The sequence below is a fragment of the Lutjanus erythropterus genome, chromosome 2 (genome assembly GCF_056507025.1).
Source record: "Lutjanus erythropterus isolate fLutEry1 chromosome 2, fLutEry1.hap2, whole genome shotgun sequence".
Lineage (NCBI taxonomy): Eukaryota > Metazoa > Chordata > Actinopteri > Lutjaniformes > Lutjanidae > Lutjanus > Lutjanus erythropterus.
Window position 1 is genome coordinate 42,724,361 of NC_139318.1, and position 22,746 is coordinate 42,747,106.

Genomic DNA, 22,746 nt, shown 5'->3' on the forward strand with positions numbered 1-22,746 from the left:
TTGGTCTGGACAAGGATGGCAAATATCCTGCTGTAATATAACGCAAACGGTAAATATCCTGCTGTAATATAATGCAAACGGTAAATATCCTGCTGTAATATAACGCAAACGGTAAATCACAAGATAGTTTTGGATCAAGCACAAGCACTTACAATACATTTTGTTCCATACACAGGCTAAATTCTTGCGCTAACATGAATGTTGTACTGCAGGCTTTTCTAGACGCTCAGGAGACTGTGTGCTGGAACTGGGGAATACCCCAGTTCACCAAAACATAATGTAGGTTAACAGGCGGGTTCCCAAACTTTTTTTTATGTTAAGGACCCTCAATTACAATAGACACACATTAGACCACATACCCCAAATTAGTGACAGTCTGTCTCAAATGTTTAGTGTGTAAGATTGACAGGGGGTTACAAGCAAAATAAGACAGAAATATAACATAATATTTCTAAGCACATTTTAATTTGTGTTGAATCACCTGAAAATAAGTATCGTGTTTTCATTACCCTAGAATTAGCTGTGTGTATCTATCGCAGATGTGGGTCCTCCTTCACAGAATCCACTATGTCGGTGTTTCTCAGTCCTGGTCCTGCATGTTTTAGGTGTTTCCCTGCTCCAACACACCTGATTGAAATAATCAGCTCATCATCAAGCCTCTGCAGAAGCCTGACAACAACTTGTTTATTTGAATCAGGTGTGTTGGAGCAGGGAAACATCTAAAACATGCAGGGCAGTGGTAGCTGAGGACCAGGACTGAGAAACATTGCACTATGTTTCGTGTTTCTACAGAAGCCCAGAATGGACAAACAAGACACTAGATACCGACCTTTGTTCCAGCTTCCAAAAAGAGGTGGAAACTAGGGTTGGGAAGACTGGATTTTCAGCTGAGTAACACAATGAAGATATAAGGTAGCTGAGCATCTGCTCTTTGCTTTGGTGAGGATTAGACTCAAAGGCAGTTTAATTATGTTACGTCAGAGTCTGGTGTGGATTTATAAATGTGTTGGCTGAAGCTATATATAGTCTGCTTTGTTGGCTTTGTTACTTTGTTGAGGAATGGTGGGGTTAATATGAGCACAGTAGCAAAAGATGTTGCCCCTGGGACACCATAAAACATACAGAATGAATGAATGAATGAATGAATGAAATTAACCACACTCAGCTGCCTGTGGGAGATACTAGCATGGCTGATTGTCTAAACTAAACTATTCTTGACTCTATGAACTGTTTAAAACTGTGAAAATGACAAAGACCCAACTGGATAAAAGGCATCGAAACACGGCACGGCTGAGAAAGCACAAGCTGGTGTGTCAAAATAGAAGATAAAGCACTTCAAACAGTTTCAGTGTAAAGATCATATACTGTATCTATAAACTGATGTTTATAATAATAAAGTATATGTGAACATGTCAAAATATTAAGAAGAAACTGTTTGTATAGCACCTTTCATACACAAGATGCAGCAATAAATATTAAGTTAGTAAGAATACAATATTAAAAAGTAGTGGCACTTAAAACGTGTGTGTGTGTACTAATTATAGCTGTTGCCTAATGTTTACCCCAACCCCAGCCTTGGCCTTTGCTCCGGTATTTCCTCCACTGGACCTTGTATCAGTGTCACTAAGGAGAGAGGTCCTCACACACTTTCTTTTACAACTACGTGTGGTTTTGATACCGGATTGGTGATCGACTGATGTGGGCTTTGGGAGTCAGTGGGTACGATTACCGAAGCTGCTTTCAACAGCGTTTTGTAACTTTACACTAAAAACCCTGAACAAAAAGTCAAAGTAACGCAGAGGAGGGAAGTGAGTCTGTATTTTGTGTGATCAACTTTTCAAAAGGCAAAACTGAACTTTTGACTCTGTTTTCTTGTATCACAGGTGATTGCTGGCTAAAACTGCACAAAAACTGCTGCAGTTTGATGGAATACGAACAGTTCGACCCAACCAGCAGTATTTTTTTTAATAATCTGAAAAGGATCCAGTCATTTTGATGTTCCAATGTATGTACTTGCACATCTATGCACAGTACAAAGAGAATCAGACATACATTTTTTTTAACTTTTATTTATTCAGGGCAGGTACACTGAGAGCGGTGCTCTCTTTAGCAGGAACACATTCAGACCTGGAAGCTGCCTACTACAACCACAGTCTTATCTATCGGCCACTGAGCAGCTCCAACCAAAAAGAAGAATTTAACAGGTGTAACGTACCAGATAATTAGTATAACCTAAAAGATAGCTAATAATATAATAAAACTACACATTTTCTTGTCAGGTTTCCTAGTTATTTGGGTTTTAATGTTTTGTTGGAGTTTTAGTGAGGAAGGATGTCACTTATGAGTGATTCACAAACATGCTGAGACAGATCAAATATCCTGTTTTTAAAAAGAAAATGCTCCAGAATACGCACAGTGCCGTACATTTGTGCCGAAAATGACAATAAATGGCTGAGAAATGTAGTGATTATAACGTCGGTCTAGAAACATGGAGTGAAAGACTCTAAGTCTCAAGTTGAAGTGGCTAAACTCAGCTCACAGAAACACTACACTACAGCTAATTTAAGAGCATGTTTCAAGTGGTCTTGCATCCAATTGGTCTCAATGCTCCAAGTCAAACAAACAGTTCTTTGTTCAGATTTTAAAATATTTAACACACAAAGAATAATACTTTAACTTCTAAGTAGGATTATTGATACAGTAGGATTATTTTATTCTTTTTCTGTTTATTATTTAAGTAGATTATAAATACAGCCAATAATAACAATAACTGCTGGTGCAGATCACGGGTGGCACTCTATTGTTGTGCCATTAAAACTGCATGAGATATATAAACTAAAGTGTCAAAGAAATTAAATTAAAAGTAGCTAGTAAAAAGTATTTAAACATTTTTATGAGAAGAGAACTTTAAATTGTTTTCAATGTTAAAAAACAGTAAGACTGCATATCATTATGTAGATTTTCACACCTAAATTGCACGCATAAACAAATAGTTTCACCATTGAACTTTGCATGAAATGTATTCAGGTCTTCAGTTTACCGTCTGCACCACAAACAGTGTCATGGGATCAGAGCTCAGAACAACGGCGTTTTTGTGCCACATATGAAAGTGAGAGCGAGGACTGATTTGTGTAAATGTGCAGATCCAGTCAAAGGATTTTTGGTATAAAAGAGATGCATAATCCCACCTCTTATTAAAGCTTTGTTTGTGTGGAATTTGGAACATTTCGACGTGTTAAGTAGCAGCTCTGAGCAACAGACTATGAAAAATTGAATATTTTAAAGCTTTATACAAAAGCAGCCTCTTTGTAGTGCATTATTTTTGTGTTAACATTCAGAATTTTACATTTAGTTTTAAATATTGTTACACTATAACAGTGTGTTAGCAAGCTAACAAAGTAACAAGTTCTTATCCTGCATCCCTGGATTTTGGTTGCTTTTTGCAAAAGATGCCAAATGTATAAAATCTTTCCACTGCTTTCTTTTTAATTGAAATTGTAAAATACAACAACAGATTTACATTCTTTCTCATAGAAAGAAAATAGTTCCTACATAAAACTGCTCACAACAAGGTCTGTGGATTATCTTTAGAAACCGGGTCATGATTTTTGGACAGGGACACTGCTGTTGAGTTTTTCCAGTGTATTTATTTGGTGTTTCAAGCACCACAAGCCGAGTGCCATTTAGTCCCATTAGAGTGGAGTCTTTACAGCTGATCCAAAATTCTGCAACTCACACCAAAACAATCTACATGGATAAATAACACCACAGGTTGAAGGGGAAACATGTATTTTTGATTTTGGGGTGAACTGTCCTTTTAATCTTTATGTTTTCTTTTCCTGTACAACATTTAAGTATCATTGATGACTCATCCTGCACTGGGTGGCCTACACAAAAATACATCCAATATCAAATGTGATTTGGAGGCGGCTAGCTAATTTTATTTCTAAAACACAATTATGGATTAGTCAGGGATTAACGGCATGTGATATATTCCATATTTCTTCTGTGCTGGTAGGTACAACTGATGCAGTGCTCACAATTCTTAAGTATTCTACATATAGATTTAAGAAGCAGCTGACAACAGCTGAGTGGCTGGTAGAAATGTTCAGTGATCTGCCACACTGGCAGGTGAGAGAACAAAAAAAAAAACTTAATTACAGGCTTGAAAACACTTCCTGAGGTCGTGGTTTGTAGCAGCTGGTGGAGCAGAATCGTGGGTCAGGGCTGTGTTTGCATGTTTACATTTGCATAAGAACATGGTTGAAATTTAATGATGGCAGTGCTTCATGGTTGCCGAGTGACATCTACTTTTGAGCAATCAATGTCAACTTTTAAGGATTTGATTGAACTTACATATTCTCCTGCTGTGCCTTAAAATCTACTTGAAACAAGTGCATGATCCTGGAAAAGGGGGTCGTTTTTTTTTATTTTTGTGTGCAGTGGACTTAAGTAGACATTTCAGTCCCCAGAAGCTGCCGTATGAGCTCCCTTCACGTGTTTTGGAGTAAAATAAATCCTCTAGGTCAAGTCATCCTGTCGACTCTGTGACGATGTCTGCAACGGGGAGGCCTCCAGGCAGCTGCAGGCCCTCACCCGTGTGAGTCTGAAGGCCTGAACTGACAGTGTACGTGGACAGCTGCGGACACTGTGGAGGCAGTTGCCCAGAGGAAGAGAGGCTTTGCCCAACAAGGCTCCGAAGGCAGCATTATCTTCTGCCTTTTGGTTGAAGGTGGTGAACCCACAGCTCACATAATATGATACAGTCACCCATTTCAGTAGTATAATCTAGGCTATAACTTGGCTTGTTTGCTGCATTACGTGACTGTCACTACAAGATGATCGCTGATTGAGGAAGGCATGAAAGAGAAATTCTTTTTCCTATATGGACAGATGCAACTGTGCTAACATTTGCATTTAATCCCAACTTTATTAAGATAAACTGTATACAACCCCAGTAACAGAGCAACATGGCTGCCAATATCCAACCTCTTAGTACCGGCTACAGGTCACACTGTGTTTCTGTGCAGCCAGATAGAATATGAGTGATATTTGAGGTAAACAGAAAAAAAAAACAGGAAAAAAGAAAAACAAACTCTATTGGCATATGCAAGTTTCTTTTCAATAATTTGTCTTTAAATATCAGGACTGGGGTCGACCCATTTTTTGCATCACAAAAAAAATGAGCAAAGGTTTAAAGATGTAGGTTATGTTTAAATAACAGACTCTACCATCTGTCTCTGGATTGACCTCAGTCCGTCCACGCATAAAAACATGTCTGCTGATAGAAGGAGGGTAGTGGAGCTACAGCTGTTTCATCACGAAGACCGACATGAAACCGACACGTCTCATGTTTGTCCTTTAGTATTCAAATCAAATTTGCATGACAGGTGAGTCAAGAGTAAATGGAAAAAAAAACAACTTCCAGCTCACCATTTCAGTTTGACTAAATATTCACAAGAGGTCACTGTGTCAAAAGGCTGAAAAACATCACGCACACTCACACACACACATCGTCTTTTAATTCAGCTAATGTAGGAGGTTCTCAGAGTACAGCACTGTTAAACCACAGACAGGCAAGGCGCTGGAGGTGTCAGGCATGTGCAACTTTAAAGAGATTAACAGAGAAGGCGTTACATGTTCTCTCTGACAGCCATATTGGAGGACCGCTACTCCTGAAAATGTATGAGTACCTTTGAACGATATCACTGCAGTTTTTGACAGAGAAATGATCATTCTACCGATCCATCTGATCTTTGTTTTTGATGTCAGCTAGCTAACAATCGCTGTCCTGTTAAAGAGTCGGTTCACCCAAATTACAACCCAGTTCAAACAATGCAGATAGTTTTCTTTTATTATGGACATGTATTTATGATTATTTATTTGTCTGAGGTGGCACGTTTTGCTGAGTCCGATGCCCAAAATTATGTCAGTGATGTCAGTTATCAACTTTTCAATTAGAACGTTGCTGTATTATTGTTGCACGTATAGGTATTAAAACCTTTATTGGAATAACTGAACTTATATCTTTTAATTAATAAATATCTTGGTGGTTTCTTTACAGCATACACACCCTCTTCTGAAAACTGTGATTATAACTTTGCTCTAAGGGAAGGAAGAGCAGCCCGTCATATCTGAAAGTGAGTTGACAGCTTAACAAGTGAGTTAACTTCCTTACTTTGAATGCGCCTGCAGCTTTGCAGGTTTGAGCTTGTTCTTGCGTTCCTCTGGCCGATCTAGCTTAAAAAGAAATCCAGGCTCATGATGAATCATCCACTATCAAATCAAACTCCGTAAAGACCAGGAAGCTGATGACCCTACTGAATCAAACAGTGGTTCCCACCTCCCAAAGCAGTCCAAAAGACATATTTTAGGGGTCACAAGACAATTTAAGGGTTTTATTTTTTGCTTTCTGTGAAATATTACTTTTATCTTCTAAAACCTCTTAAAATCCTTCATGTGTACACGCAATGCTTTTGGTCAAAAACCAGAAGGGCTGGGAAACACTGAGCTACGGTAAGCTAGCATTGACTTAAACACTTTTTGCCACAGTATTTTATACATAGATGCCACATTTGAATTTGGACCGTACGTCCAGGTTGATGCTATATTGGACAGCGCAAGACTGGCCTGTAAACTCAGACAAATAAACAGGGGAACAACAGTTTTTCTGGATTAAAAAAACACTATTAACCAATTTCAATTGGCTACTTTTCTATTAAAGGGTCAATGATCTACCTGAAATAAGTTTCCTACTTCATATAGATCATAAAACATGGCTCACAGAAATCAGTTGAGTAATGTAAATGTTAAAGTGCTTTTTATCTAGAAAAATGGCAGCTCTCTTGCTTACATGTATTTGTTCACAGGGCCAGTTTTGACCAGTCCAATATGGCGGTGACATATTGCAGCAACAGGCCAAAGTGGTCAATGCAGCATCCATGTATATATGTCTATACTTCTTGATTTGGTAAAGAAGCCTGCTAGCTAGCAGATAACCTTCACTGACTGACTCAGTAAGAATGATCAATAGTGTTGTTGTTTTCCTTCTCATGAAATTGCTGGATTTCAGAGTGCCTAATAAGTCACCAAGAAGTTGTTTGTGGACACATTTTAGGACATATGGCTGACAGAGGGATCAAACCCTGGGTCCTCCCACTGCAAGATGTTGCCACTGCGGTAACATGTCATTGTTTTGTAGTTTGACAGTGATGTTTTCAATAAGAAAGTCCTACATTTTCATCATATATCTTTTTTTGCTGCTGTTGCACTTAAGCAGAGACGGTGTAGACGATGGGCTGTCGTCATCACTGTAGAAGAGCAGAGAGATGACAACGCAGGAAGCAGAAAAATGGCTGAGTCATGTCGTCTTTCTGTTTTTGCTTTTTTTTTTCCCCCACACACATTTGTTGATTCTTCACATTCCTCCCAGAAACAAGCCTCGCCCTGTTCCTCCACACACTCTTCCCTAGAAGTATGCACTTGCACTCTCCTGACCTGAGTGCCTCTTCATGCACTCTTTTTCCTCACAAAGAGAACTTCCATTTACATAACCACAGGCTGTTTGGGGATGACATTTGCTCTATGCCCTTTAGAAAAAGAAGAGTGTGCAGCTGGAGCAAAGAGATTCGTACTGTAATATTAATTAAAAGAGAAAAGCCTGGGTTCGTTTCATTTTAAATCAGTGAATGTGTGCACAAGTGCATACTTTAGGGTTGGGGTATGGTTAGACATTGGGACGTAGGCTTTAAGACAGGGCAGCATGCCAGCAGCCAGCTCAGCAGCCCAGAGTCCCTGTATCTCTTCCAGATGTCTGGGACCAGCCTGGTAGCACAGAGACAGACAGGAGAGGGGCACTGGCCAGCTATCAGGGCAAGCTAGCTTAGTTAGCTGCCCAGGCCTCGAGGTCTGCCATGTCGTCATCATCTTCCTCCTTCTTCTTGGCTAAAAAGGGAACAAAAATAACAAAAATCTGAGCGTGTAGAATAGATTATAGTGCTGCAGATGGTGTGCTACATAGCCATTTGCCTTCTAACTATGTAATATAGGGTGTTATGTAGATAACAATAAGTGTCTAAATTAATCTTAAATTAAATCTTAATTTTTGATCCAAACCTGAAAAATTGTCATTTAAATGAAAAATCTATAATACATTTACGGTAATAAATCATAAAATGACCAATATAAATAGCCGCTTTAAAAATTATGGATGTTTATTTTCATCCAGTTCTCAACTTTATTTGACAAATCAATGTTTACTTCTTCAAATTTCCATAGGCTTTAAGTGGCATATAATACCTGGTCTAGCTGGTAGTGATGTAGATGGTACGCTGGGTAGGTCCTGTGTTCCTTCGATTTCCAGAAGATCTTTGTCCAACTGTTCTTGTTCCAGGTCCTCCAGCTCAGCCATAAGCTCATCCTGAACACACACATACACACACACAAGTAAATAATCAAGCAATCAGTGTGAGTCGGCACACAGCAAACACAGACGAATTCATTTTAGAATTAAATCTGAATTTAGAGTTTTCTCCATTTTATTCCAGTGTCAGAATCTTCAACTGTAAACGTGTATTTGGTTATGGACACATTAAGTGCATCCTGGCTATGTTATCAATTATTCACGACAATTTTAAGCAGCGCTCCAACGGGCACGACTACATACAATATTGCCTTTTTAAATATTTATGGGTGACCAGGCCAAAACAGCTTTTTGCCTTAGAGTCTCAAGTCAAGCCAAATCTCAAAGCAGTCAAGTCTCATTTTTGTACAGATGGGAATCGAGAATAAATTTCAAATTGTCTGATCTAGTGTTGCATTTTATACAAAAATTTAGGATGTTTTTTTGATTGACTTTTGTGTCTAAAGCAGTTCAGTGTTAGAATTTTCCAACGTTTAGAACTCGATGTAGATCAACATTGGTGTGTTTACACAGAAAGTGGAGTGAATTTCTGCTTCACGCAGCACTGAAGACGTGAGTTTATCTTCAGTTCAACCTCTGGCTGATCAGAGCATCAGATCAGAGCAGAGTCCAATGTGACTGATGGTGATTCCTCCAGAGCTCTCTGGAGCTCAGCGGTTGTGTGTCGGTGAGTGGCAGTTCTGTCCCTCTGCTCGGCAATGCATGAAAATTTTTCGATCATGTTGAATATTTTCAACTCACACTTTCAACTTGGGCTTGATACACTGCTGCCTGTGACATTGTAATAAGCTCAGGTTATTTGGAAATGTTGTTTGTTTTGGTGCATTTTAAAATGAACAATGAATTTTTGACAGATGCCAGAGCAGATCGAACAGGCAGGAAGTCAGACACAAGAAAAGGCAGGGAGTCGCAATAATAAAGACAGACGGATAAGAATCTGTCTAACCACGTAATCTGCTTATCCATGGTAGAAGCACAAAGAGCAAGGAAAGAGGACCTAATCAACAAACTCTGAGTAAGTAAACATAATCAGGAGGGCAAAACACTGCGCTGCTGAAATGCTTCTGAAACGCTGCTTGTGGGCGCTGCAGCCGTGTGGAGGACGGATCAGAATCGTGGCGCACCAGTCATGGTTTGCAGTTTGGGCACTATTCATAGAACAATTCACGGGCATTGTGCAGGGCAGGTCTAGCGTACAAAAAAAAACAAACATCTGACCCAATAAATATAACCATAGATTTTGTAAATTCTGTGGGGGTCTTAATTTTATTACAGCAGTTTTGTCCAAACTCATAGATGTTCTGTTTCTGATCTGTTATGTATCAATTATCAAACCAGTATTGTTTCAATCTCAAGTATTATTTTGATATTGAGTATGGTGATACCAACCTTGGTATTGGCCTCAAAGTCAAAATTTTGGTACCGTGGCAACACAAGTCCAACCCATCTAAAACTGTACGCCTCCAAACTCATCAATTCCTTTTATCAATGCCGGCATGTTTTCTTGAACTCATGCTGCTGGAAACTCACCATAAGTCATGAAGTCACGGCACAGCTTCATTTCACAAGAAAGATGACAACAGTACTAGTTGTAATGTCTATAAAATGGTCATTTGAAGTAAGCAGGCAAGAATCAGTGATATGCTATAACATCTGTCTATGCAACATGCACTTAAATTCCAGGAATGCCATGTGTCTGACAGTCTCGCATGAGTGCCACTACTTCCCAACCAAGCAGAAATCTGCTCCAAATTTAACAATGGTGCTTTTGCACAGTCACATGAACGGCTTTTTTCTACTCTACTTTTCTACACTGTGCTCAGACCCGGTTAATAAAACAGTTGCACTGAAGCTAAAACCTGCGTGGGTCTGTTTTTTTCCACCTCAAAGAAAACTGATCAGGAATCAATACGGGAGTTGATAAAGCATTGGTCCGATAAGCAGAATCACTCCTCATTGATATCATTAAAATCCCATCCGACTCAAGTCCATCTTGATACCAAATCTAAAGTCTGCAGCCTGAGTTACCAAACCATCACGAAAAAAAGGATACAAAGGGAACATGCAGAGGATTAATATTAATACTAAAGTCTATCAGAGCTTGTTTGGTGAGTGGATGAAACTGTAGCAGCTGTGAGGTTTGTGTTGGGGGGCGTTTATCGCTACGATTCCTCCTGATACTTCTAAGGCCGTGGATAAACTTGGTTTATATCCTGGTTTCACCATCTGAAACACACTTAAGGTTCCCGAGTTCCAGAAATGCTTCTAGTCTACGTTCTCACCTCGTCGAACTCGTCGCCAAAACCGATCGGTCTGGAAATTACATCTGAGATTTCTTGAGCCACTTCCTGTTGTTCTGTGATCTCCGCCATCAGATCGTCTACTTTGTCTATGTCCCTGTGAAACAAAAGGCACACAAAAACAGCATAAAAACGTATGCATAATTTAAGCTTATGTATTGCTTATTTACTGGTACTATTTTTGACACTACTCCCATAATTTGGTGCAAAAATAAAGGCACGATATTTAAAGATGCTAAGAAATTTATTTAGTCAGTCATTAAATCAATCAATCATTAATCAGTTATTTTACCATTACATTTCTCACAGAAACGTTTAAGTGTTTTCTGAGTTATTACATTTAGCTGCATTCCCTCAAATTTTCTAAAGTGAGCCCAAATTTTTTAAAAAATACAGATAGCTGTACCATTTCTTTATTTTATCACTGACTAGTCAGGAACCAGTTTAGTACCAGTTCTCGATACCCATCCCTACAAGCTAACAGGAAAACTAAAGGCCAGCTGAGGAATTAAGTCATTGTTTTTTATAGTTTTTGTTGCATCTTCTAGTCCTTCATAAAAAAAACTCATAATACTCAATAATACTTAAGACAACTACTTACAAAAACCTCAGCACAGACAAAAAATCCAACCTTTAACTAGTTTGTAAAAGTCTCTCTTACATGTCATGTGCAGCCTTCATGGCCTTGGCAGCGAAGCCCATAGTCTTAAGCACTTCTGTGTTGGTGTTTGCGTTCTCTAGCGCCTCCCTCTGGAACTCAATGGTAGACAATGTCCCGTCGATCTGAACCAGCTGCTTCTCGTAACGCTTTTTCCTCTTCAAGGCCTGTAGAGCCGCTGGACAGAAACAGAAAGGGTGAGACAAAGTTAGCTCATCAGACAGCAACAAATCCTTATTGGAATGGCTGTAGACTTTCAGTCTGTTTTTTTAATTCCTGCTAATTTTCTCACAATAAAGGTGATCAAGCTTTTTTTCTTTCACGGGTAAGTCAGTGTTTAAAATATGAAGCGTCAAGTTAAATCCAGCGATCACACAGCTTTTTAAGAGTAATAATCAAGCACTTTTCGAGCACTTTCAAGTTACAGAAATCAAAAATTACTAGAATCTTAAAGCTTTTATCATCACAAGTACATTGTTTCTAAATTATTCATATTAAGTTTGATTGTATGTATGATTGTGATTATTTAATGCTTGCTAAATCCCATAGTAAGAGATCAATAGAGGACTTATTTTGCTATGAATGACAAAAATGACAGTGGAATCATTAAATTTCAAATGCTAAAAGATTTTTAGTTTACATGAGCTAATTGTGTAACTGTAACACCAGATTGCAGGGTTCAATGTTAATGTTTTTTTTTTTATCTTTTCTGGTCAGGTAAGTGGGTCAGAAATCTACTTTTAGTCTTTTTTTTTTACTTGTATGAACTGTTTTATTTATTACTGGTGATCGAATAACAACAAAGGCCAAAGTTAACTTTTATGTTTAGGGTTAGAATGTCTTTAAAATGCGTGAAAATAGTGAAAAACATCCATCCCTGTTTCTTAAACTCCAATGTGATGTCTTTAAATGTCTCATTTGTCAGTCTAAACCCCAAAGATGCTCAGTGTAATACAATAATAAACAAAGAAACGTGGGAAACCTCCATATTCTGTCTGAAAACAGAATTATCTGCCATTTTTGCATGAAAAATTGCCCAGTCAGGCAAGTGAGTTGCCAGATTTACTTGCCTGACATGACATTTCACTTGCCCCTGACAAATGGCAAACCTTCTTGTTGAGCTCTACTGAAAATTATAGTATATTCAAATTCAAGTACATAACATAAAGGTTAAAATGAAGCTTTTTCCAAAATTTAAAGACTTTTGATGTACAGTTTGAGAGAAAGTGAGACAAATAGATAATTCAATAATATGCATAATAGAAAAAATAACCCTTCCTGCTTTGAGACACTGTGCTTCTGAAAGACTTCCTGTAAACACTGGAACTGCGACAGAGACACAACAAGCCACCGCACAACCAGAACATGAAGTCACGACCAGTGGACCTCTGGTATTATGTGATCCTGCAGCAGAAGCAGCTTGCTTTGTGTGAGTGTTGGAGGGACAGATTAGGAGCAGGAGGAGCTGCGCTGCTGTGAGATGAGCTGCAGTGAACTCTTTGTTGAATTACAGGGTTTGCACTAATGGAGCAGGACTCTGAACTTAATCTGATAGAATCCCGTCTGAGCCAAATCTCTGCCCGCAGACGCAGCACGCTTCTTTTAGGTTCACCCCCTCACTATTTCTCTCTTCAACAAGACCTTGTCATCAAGCTCACAGGAGTCTGGTCTCGTCCAAAAAACTGTGATGATAATATTCGGAATATTCGGATTTGCTGGAATTACCTGAAACCTCTGATTGAAAAGTGACACTTGTAGCATCTGTAGCATTACTGCTGAAACAATTAGTTGATAAATTGATTATTTAAATGTCAGAACAATTAATAACTTTTTGACAATATAGTAATTGCTTAAGCCAGTGATTTTTAAAAGCGAGGGAAACCGGAGGGGAATCAGCAAAACGCTAAATTTATAATATCTTTTTTTAAAGGTAATTATAATTATGTGTATTATAACACCTAATTTATAATAATTTGGAACATATCAACATCTTATCATATTTGCCGTGCCCATCTTTGTGATCGCCTGCCAGTCATTCATCACATCATAATCTGTCAGTGTTGACCTGGATCAGTTTGCACCTGCCACAAAACTGCTGTGCTCCTGAAGACAAGCAGGCCAACAAGCCCAACTGACAAAACCTCAGCTGCAAAAAACCCAAACAACTCCTGGCCAAGTAAAGCTTGCAAGTACAACGTGGCACACGTTAAGACTTACTGCAACATGTAAGAATGGCTGTGACTGTTGCAAATACATTCTCTGCCTCAAGAACCTCTCAAGGAGTCTAAATAAAGTGTCAGGTGAAAAAAGCACCCAGCAGAGGCTAAATAAAACATGGCACTTTGGGTTTTTGAAGAGAAGGGCCCCCGGCCATGACCTAAAACTATATGCCTTGAAAATTACTAGGAAAATCAGCAACCAAAAGTTCACTGGTTCCAGCGCCTGAAATGTGTGGCTTTTTTTGATAAGATGATTCTTAAGTGAATATCTTTGGATAACAGCAACTTAGCTCTATTCACAATATTGTAATAATGAAATAATCAATAGCTGCAGCCCTATGTAGCTTAATTTTATAGAGCATGTAGGGATTCAACATTTTTTAAATTACTAATTTAACTGTATTTTATCAATTAAATGATAATTCTTCCCATGAAAAGAAGAGTGAAAAAAACTACAAGTCTTCACATGTCTTGTTTTGTCTGACCAACTCTCTGAAATCTCTATGAAATTTTCAACTGACAATGATATAAAACAGAGAGAAGCCCCAAATCATTACTTTTTAAAGTGCAAGTGAATGTTACTTAAACTATGTTATCCAAAGCAGTGCACAGGGAATTTCCCCTTTGGTGCTGACATGGGAAATCACCTCATCAACGAAGCCGCATTGACCTAAAGCTGCTGAGTCATACATGAGGAGGGGAGAGGGTGATAAGTGTGTATGCTGGTACGCATGTCTGGATTACAGCTTCATTTCTGAGTCAAGATTGATAACAGATAACAGTGACATAAGGTTTAGCTTTTTAAAAATATCAGAGTAAATGTTGGTTAAGATTAGGATTTGGCAGTAAAATATTTTTTACTTGCTGTCGCCCTCTTGAGCAGCAACAGGTAACTGAAGGCATTTGTTCAGTAGAGTAAACATGACGTAGTGGTGGAAAGTTCAGCAGAGAGTAGTCTGCTATTATCTGATTCACTTCAAAATAAAGTACTGATAGTAGTGCATTTTTTGCTTTTAAATTTATGTCTTTAAATAAAGATGCAGAGATATAAGCAATAACTTTTTCCTTTTGCCCTGCTTTGTTGCTGCCAGAGGAAACGCAGGAAAAAGTATTCAGTATCAGGTAATATTTTTTTTCTAGTAAAAGTCTTCATGTATTAACTTACTCTTAGCTTGATTTATTCTTAACTGACAAAGGCCACCAGGTTTCCTGTTGACGAGGATGTCTCTGAAATGTGGTCTCTGCATGTATGTTTTATAGCAGCGGTTCTCAACCTCAACTCAAAAGGGTTGTGGAGAATAAAATAAAATGACATATTGCGGCAAGCAGCACAGAATCAGAGCCGGGAAGCAGCTGTTTACATTACCAGTGATATAAAGTGAGTTTGTGTTATACATAATTCCTGAACCATCTCAGACAGGGGGAGGCAGTGGTAACAGTGGGGCCGCGACTCAAAAAGTCTGAGAACCACTGTTTCCATGAAAAGAAATGGATATCATTAGTAAATGTTGTGTTCTAGTACCAATGGGGTGAAAGCCTGGGATTCGAACAAGGAATGTGGCTCCACAGATGGCAATGTTTGTCGGTTGGTTCACCACATTGGTCCAGGCTTAAGTATCTTGGCAAGTAAGAGATGAACAGCCAAATTTGGCTGAAATACTCATGGTACTCAGATTATGAATGCTCATAACTCTGCTGTGGTTGATATTTGTTGTTTTCACAGCGAAATGTCTCAACAAAATGGATTGCCATGAAAGCTGGTACACACATTCGTGTCTCCAACAGGGTGACCTCCTGACTTTTCAGCTAGTGCCATAATCAGGTCGTTTTTTTTTTAAAATTTGTTCCAACATTTTGGTTTACATCTAAATACATGCAAAACGTATACCATTCCCATCACCCCCGGGCACCCAGATGATAAGGATGATGAGGCATTACAATGTGAGCAGGTAAGCTAATACTGATCAGCAGATAGTGTGTTTGAAAACAAATTGATCAATGAAAGAGGGAAAAGCTACAAGCAAGCAAGCAAGCAAGCAGAGAACAGACTGTGCAACGTCATCAACATGCCCACTCATGCACACTGAACTTCAGGGGATAGTTCACCTCATAATCAAAAACACAATTTTTCCCCTGACCTGTAGTGCCATTTATCCATCAAAATTGTTGTTGTGTGAGTTGCAGTGTTTTAGAGATACCAGCTGCAGAGATGTCTGGATTCTCTCCAATATAACAAGAATAAATGGCACTTGGCTTGCATTGCTCAAAAACATCTGAATAACTCAACAGCAATGCCTCTTTCCAAAAAATTATGACCCCGTTACTCAAAATAGAATCAACCAGAACTTCTTTCTGTCTACTACAAAGAAAGTACTTGACACATTAAACTGCTCACAACAAGGTCTGTGTATTATCTTGAGCAACTGGGTCATGATTTCTGGACAGACACAGCAGTGTTGATTTATTCAATTGTATTTTTTGGTGCTCTGAGCCCCAGAAGCAGAGTTCCTTTTAGTCCAATTCTATTTGAGAGAAGGCAGACATCTCCACAGCTGAGAACCTCAAACCTCTGCAACTCACACCAAAACCAACTAGGTGGATAGACAGCGCCCCCAGGCCAGAGGGAAAATCTGTATTTTTGATTTTGGGGTGAACGGTCCCTTTAAGACTAGACCCCTGGGAGGGTTAAGTCCAAGGCAACTGATGTTGATATTTGCATCCACACATACAACTCCTCTGGGTGGTGTCTGGGTAATTGCAGAGTTGCGGTGCATGTGTGAAAAGGATTTTAGTCTTAAAATATAAATACATTTACAGAATTTCTCAAAAGTTCTCAAATGTTACATGCAGCTGAATAAAACCTTCAACAAAATCTAAAAAATATGATCAGCTCTCAGCTCTCTCTCTCTCTCTCACACTCACACACACACACACACACACACACACACACACACACACACACACACACACACACACACCTTTATCAGTCTACTGTATGTGGTTGGTCTGGTCCACCAGGAGCCAGGCAGCAGCTTACAGTTCCAGTTTCATCAGATTATATCAGGGCTCAGTCCTATTCTTGGACTGATAACATCGTTACCCAACATCACACAAATCATTATCAGATTATCTGAGCTGCACAGCTGCATTCAGACTGCCCCCTTGGATTTCACAGGGGCACTTCTGTGACCTTTGTTTATCCTGTTGTCCTGCTCTTTTCTACCGACTACTTGACAACTTCACCGGCATTTTACCGGAGTCACAGTCTCTATACATGAAGTCTGATTCACAGCTACAGTCTGTTTTGTCTGCTGTGTTGCTTCTTTCATGAACTTTACTCGACTAAAATTAAGTATTCAGTGAGTCAGTGTCAGAGCTGGAGGCATCCTCACCATTATTACTGACACTTTAATAGGGGTGGAGGAAATACTTGATTCTTAGATGCATTGCAATACGGACGTGAAAGAATCTGAATCGATTCATATCAATTTTCTATATTCTAATGAACATGTTGATGGAGTGAAAAAGGCAGCGGCTGCAATCATGTTTTGATTTAGTGTCTACATAAGTGCGTTTGCCAGATGAACGCTAAGTGTACTGTGAATACTTTTTACCATCACCCATAGACGGTGAGTCAATAACAGAGCAAAGCAGCGATCAGCTGTAACAAACGAGAGCGGCCGAGTAACTATCACTGCAGCATTTAACAACTTAACTCTGTAATGAAGAAAATAAACCTAAGAGAGGCACCATGTGGATAGTGTTATCGTGGTAGGTTTTGGTATGAGGAATGGAATGAGACATGAATTGTTGTGTGTGTCCTTATTCATCCCCCGGCCAGGAGGCGAAGTGACAGGATGAACTATGTTGAAAATCAGGTTAGAAGCTGTCGTACCATGTAAAGCACAAAGGCTTTTAAAACCAGCTGTAAATGAGCTCCCAGTGCTGGTAGTTTCAGCGTTAGTGTTGTGCCTTTTTTTTCCTCAAGAGGATTTGCGGTTGCATCACAGATCTCTCAGTAAACACAGCTGGCTATCTGGCTGTATGTAATTAGGGGTGTGTCGTGTAATATTTCCTCGCCATAATTACTGTGGCCAAAAATATCATGGTAAATCGTTTTATCAAAAATTTTTAAAGCCATCCTGAAACAAAACTAATAGAAGTGAATAAGTCAACCTAATTGTATGATGTAACTTTGCCAGGAACTGCAAAATCACCAACATAAACTATACTTAAAATGCCATAAACTTCCTATTCTTTCAGGTGATAAATGGTTAAAAAAAATTTTTTTGAAAGGCACATAAAATGTATCAGTGATGGGTCTGTGTTATTAAGCCACTAACACCACTGCTTCCCTTGAACTAAGCATATGCAGCAAATGTGTCATTGGTTATTGTCTCCTCTACTGGTTGGGTGATGCAAGCAGCGTGTTGCCCAAAAGCTGAGCTACAAGTTACAGGTGAATCCGCTTTAAAAGTGATGTATTTTCTTTTAAGTAACTGTTGTGCATTGGATCAACTTTATGCAGATGGAAAAACTTATTCATGTGGATTCTGAAAATTAACTGGTAAAAACAGGCTACTCATCAAGTCTACACTGGCACGTAAGCAAATAAATTTTAAAGCGTTAAATTTGAGAACAGAATTAGGTGTGGTAAAATAAGAATGCTTTATAGGGCAAGATGCAATGTAATTCACCAACTTAACTTATGTTAGAAGTAAATTCAACATTTGGACTGGAACTGGAACTGGAAAAGCACAGTCTGTTCTAAGCCAAAGAGGAGACGGACCGTGTTGAAATGACAAATGTACATGACTTTGCAAAAAAAAAAAAATGTTCGTTGCAGGTCACTAGAAAATAAAATAAAGAGGAAGACTTGTAAGACTTTAAAAGAAGGCTTGTAAAATATGACTCCTTTAACCATTTGTTTATTCAGGTCCAAATGTTAAGTAATGTTGTAGCAACCCCCACCACCCTGAACCCAACTCCATGGTCTATACCCAATTATCCTATTCACGGTTATGGAGCTGGAGACTGTCCCAGCATGCATTGGCCGCGAGCCAGTGTACACTGTGTACTGCTCCCAAGATCATCACAGGGTTAACAAGTGTTTGTGGTGAGATTCATTTCTGAATTGGAACCAGCTCCAAAATAACAGGAACCAAATGCATCTTAAATGGACTTAAATTAATTAATAATAAAAAGAAATTCTTGAGAGCAAAGTTTGGGCATACTGCACCCCTGCTTACATTGCTGGCAGCCTAAATCTGCTGAAAATAAGGGTGGTTTTGGCTTCAGCATATTCCATTGTTTCACATCATATGATTATAATCATAGCACATTTGTGCTGCAGCAGCAGTTGGCCACTGCGTTGCTCAATGTAGCATGTTCGAGCACGAGTTCCGGGTAGAATAGCTAATAGCATGTACCATATTGCTCCATGCTAAATCGCTTTCCCTCTTAGTGTTGCGATGGAGGACCAAATTATTGCTGCCATGACAACTTTCCAGAGTTGGTAAATCTGTCTCAGAATAGTTTCTGTGTCTGAGTGTCTCTGACAAACTGAGCTATTCGTGTTCTGAATAGTGCTGTGAATGAGAAAACCACTAGAAGCTCTGACACAGCCTCACAGCCTTTACAGACAAAAATAGAACTTGTTTGGGCATATCATAATCATAATCTCTCATAGACAGTGATCAGTCACAAACTTGTAGGAAGTCCTGGCCTCTCCCTGTGGTAGGTATTTGCTAGATAGAGGACAAACTGCCTGTCTTGACATGGCATCATTTTGACATTTCATAGAGTATAAACTTGATTAAGAACCTGTGGAAGTTGTAGTCCCACTGCATACCTCAGTGCCTGAATGCTGACAACATGCTTCACATGATCACATTCACAGGCAGGGTACAAAATTAGCACCAGCCACAAGCCAAATGCTGGTGAAATATGCAAGTGGCAGGTAGATTGGCTTCACTCAGGAGGCCAAAAAACAATGGTGATCTATTGAGCGGCTGATAAAATTTAAGCATTCAGAAATCATTTGGCAGGTGGGCAAAAAGGTAATTTAGCACCCTGCTCACAGGGCGGCAAATATCAAAATATGAAATGAAAAATCTCATAAAAAACCGACAAAGGACACTATTTTATAAGGTTATTCAGAGAATCCCAAAGACTCAAAACTCTGTGGGTCAAAAACATTTCTGTCTGATGCAAGATAAAAAAAAATTAAAAAGATTTCTAATCCACTTTCCAACTTATGACTACCCTGTAACAGTACTCAGAATTTACATGTGACCATGCTCTTTTTGTACCAGCAAAGACACATGTAATTGTGTATAAGATTATTAAATAACACAGAGTAAAAATTATACAGACAAAAAAGAGTGATAAAAGTTGGACATTTATTTCTCATCGTAAAAAAAATGTCATGCAGCAAATGCTTTTATTTTTGCAGCCCTAGGGATCTGTCAACAGCACTGTCATTACATTAGCAGCTGTGTGGAGTTATTTTATGCTCAAGGAAGAAAAAAACAAACAGCAGAAGGCAAATTATTTAAATTTCATTTTGAATGTTTGAATAAAAAAAATGTTGTGTTGCATAACTGAGTCATGCTGAGGGCTATGTGTTTCTTCCTTCATGGGAACAGAATATTTGTTTCACAGTTTTAAGATGGTGTTTTTTTTTTTTTTAGATGGCTAGGTTAAGCAAAATGCATCAAAACAAATGTACTATTGACAGCTTAATTGTTTACGAGAAGAAAGAAGACTGGTTTTTGGCAGATACTCAAGGTGCAGTAGCGGCATCCAACATGAAAAACTGGCCTTGAGCCATTTTTGGTAAAGATACAAGATGGAGAAACAGAAATTACAAAATGGGCACAAACCTTTAACACTGTGCAAACACTAAGTGTAGAGCTGCAATGACTCGTCAGTTAAACAATCAAGTGTAGTTTTGAGGGGGAAAAAAAGTAAAAATTCCCGGATTCAGCTTCTTATATGTTAAGATTTTCCGGTTTCTTTACTCCTTTATGACAGCAAACTGAATATCTTTTAGCTGTGGGCAAAACAAGGCATTTGAGGATATCATCCTGGGCTTTGGAAAGTACTGATTGCCATTTCTCACCAAACAACTAATCAATTAATCGAGAAAATAAGAGACACATTAATTAATAATGAAGATAATAGTTAGTTGCAGCCCTTATTAAGTGTAACACCCCGTTTTTTTAATTATAACGTTGGTTTTATTGCTAAAAGAAAGTTGCAAGTCATAGCTCTTTCAAACATATGTTTAATTTTGGCTGGTGTGTCATAAAGTCAATAAACTTGCTACAATCTTGGCTATCTTACTTTTTTTTTTAAACACCTATGACTTTACGGTTTCATCCGCCTTCAGTGTTTGATAAGTTCCTGTGTGGTTGTTTTAATATTAACGCTGTGCTTCCCTTACAGGGACATTTAAACATGGAGTCGGTTGGACAGACCTGTGTTCAGGTAGGCAGCCTGACAACTTTCCTGTTCCTTCTCTTCTGTTAGCCTGCGGGCTAACTAACAAACTAACTAGCGGTTTGACGAAAAACCCGTCAAACCACCACGTTCAGAAGCTTCTCCTCACCTCGTTTATTTTTCGTGCCGTTCTTCTTCGCCGTCATGAGCTCCTGGTCGATTTTCTTCTCTAGAAAATCCTGTTTTTTGGTCAACATCTCCTCGGTTTCTCTGAGTCGCTGGATAGCCTCCTGGGGTGTCGGCTGTTTCCCACCCTTACCCCCGCTGCCGAATAACTTACCAAATACCGACATTTTGTCACTAAATGTAAACAATAACGGGTGAATTAACCGTACAGGAACCACCGGAACTTTGTGATACCGAACAAGTGGTGGTTAAACTGCTCTGTTGCTTTTCTCGTCAACTATCGTCCGCGAGCTGCCGCTGCTGTTGTTGTTGTTGTCTCTTCTTCCGCTTTTCCACACAGGCCTCGTGATGTCATTACGTCAGCCCTATTACGTGACTCATGCGTGCGACATACATTCCTGGGGGAATTTCCCCCTAAAAAGAAATGAATTTCCGCTTAAGACATTTTTAATTCATAAATGTTTTAAAATACTATCTCATATTTATTTATGTTTATTTACCGGTATTATTTTAATACTATTAGAGCTGCAACAACTATCAAATTAATCTGCATTTATTTTGATGCTGAATTGTTTGGAGTCTTTTTTTTTTTTAATGTCCAAATTATGTGATTCCAGTTCCTTTAATGCAAATATTTCCTGATGTCTTTGCTCTGAACTGAATATATCTGGGCTGTGGACAAAATAAGACATTTGAGGACATCATCTTTAACTTTGGGAGACACTGATCGAAAATGGTCATCTTGAAAAATAGGTCCAAACATGCTCCACGTGTTTGGACCTAGTTTTCAGCTGATAAGATTGTGACAGGATTAATTATTTGATTAATAATTTTAAGTCTTTTTTTAGAGGTAAAATGTAATAATCAAAATTTCATCTTATTAAATGTGAATATTTTCTGGTTTCTTTCCTCCTCTCTGACAGTAAACTGAATATCTTTGGGATGTGGACAAAACAAGACATTTTAGGACGTCACCTTGGACTCTGATCATCATTTTTCACCATCTCTGATATTTCATGGACCAAACAATTAATCGATTGATTGAAAAAATAACTGACGGATTGATCAATGATGAAAACAATTATTTTAAGCACAAAAAACACTATATTAGACTAAAAAACTTCACCATATTGTATACTGACGTAATCCAAAAATAACGGAAAGTAACCAAGTTACGTTAATATTGTACTGACTACATGTTTTAATAGGGAACTGCTCTCAGTACAGATTTCTGTTGGCATTGCAGGCAAGATAAGACATTTCTCCACATGATTTGGTATTGCCCAAAACTAAAGATTTACAAGGGAAAATAATAATAAAATCAGTGGTCAGCACTACTTCAACTGGTTATTAAACAATTAAATACCGTTGCCTCTGTATCAGTCATTCTCAAACACTGGGTCGGAACCCACAGGAAATTTTATTTGAGTCACCAAACAAATAAAAGGCTGTGGAGGAAATTCAGCAAATTTAAGATTTAAAATGTGTACATTGTTTTACCGATGAGAGGAAAAAATG

The 22,746-nt window shown here is 38.6% G+C and overlaps 1 protein-coding gene across 1 annotated transcript; it reads right to left on the reverse strand.

Annotated features, from left to right (window-relative positions):
- Positions 1-7,214: 7,214 nt before the first annotated feature.
- On the reverse strand, positions 7,215-21,580 carry chmp4ba (charged multivesicular body protein 4Ba). Its single transcript, XM_084740638.1, has 5 exons — positions 21,212-21,580; positions 11,384-11,558; positions 10,705-10,819; positions 8,299-8,419; positions 7,215-7,944 (listed from the first exon to the last, which is right to left on the reverse strand). Exons 1-5 carry the CDS (start codon positions 21,393-21,395, stop codon positions 7,883-7,885), a joined length of 657 nt encoding a protein of 218 aa, XP_084596764.1. The 5' UTR covers positions 21,396-21,580; the 3' UTR covers positions 7,215-7,882.
- Positions 21,581-22,746: the final 1,166 nt, after the last annotated feature.

Excerpts from the sequence above, each read along its gene's own strand:
- chmp4ba (XM_084740638.1), bottom strand. The coding sequence starts at position 21,395 with ATGTCGGTATTTGGTAAGTTATTCGGCAGCGGGGGTAAGGGTGGGAAA. Across the intron at positions 10,820-11,383 it reads ATGAAGGCTGCACATGACAT|GGACATAGACAAAGTAGACG; the intron begins GTAAGAGAGACT and ends TTTGTTTCACAG. Across the intron at positions 8,420-10,704 it reads TTGGCGACGAGTTCGACGAG|GATGAGCTTATGGCTGAGCT; the intron begins GTGAGAACGTAG and ends GTGTGTGTTCAG.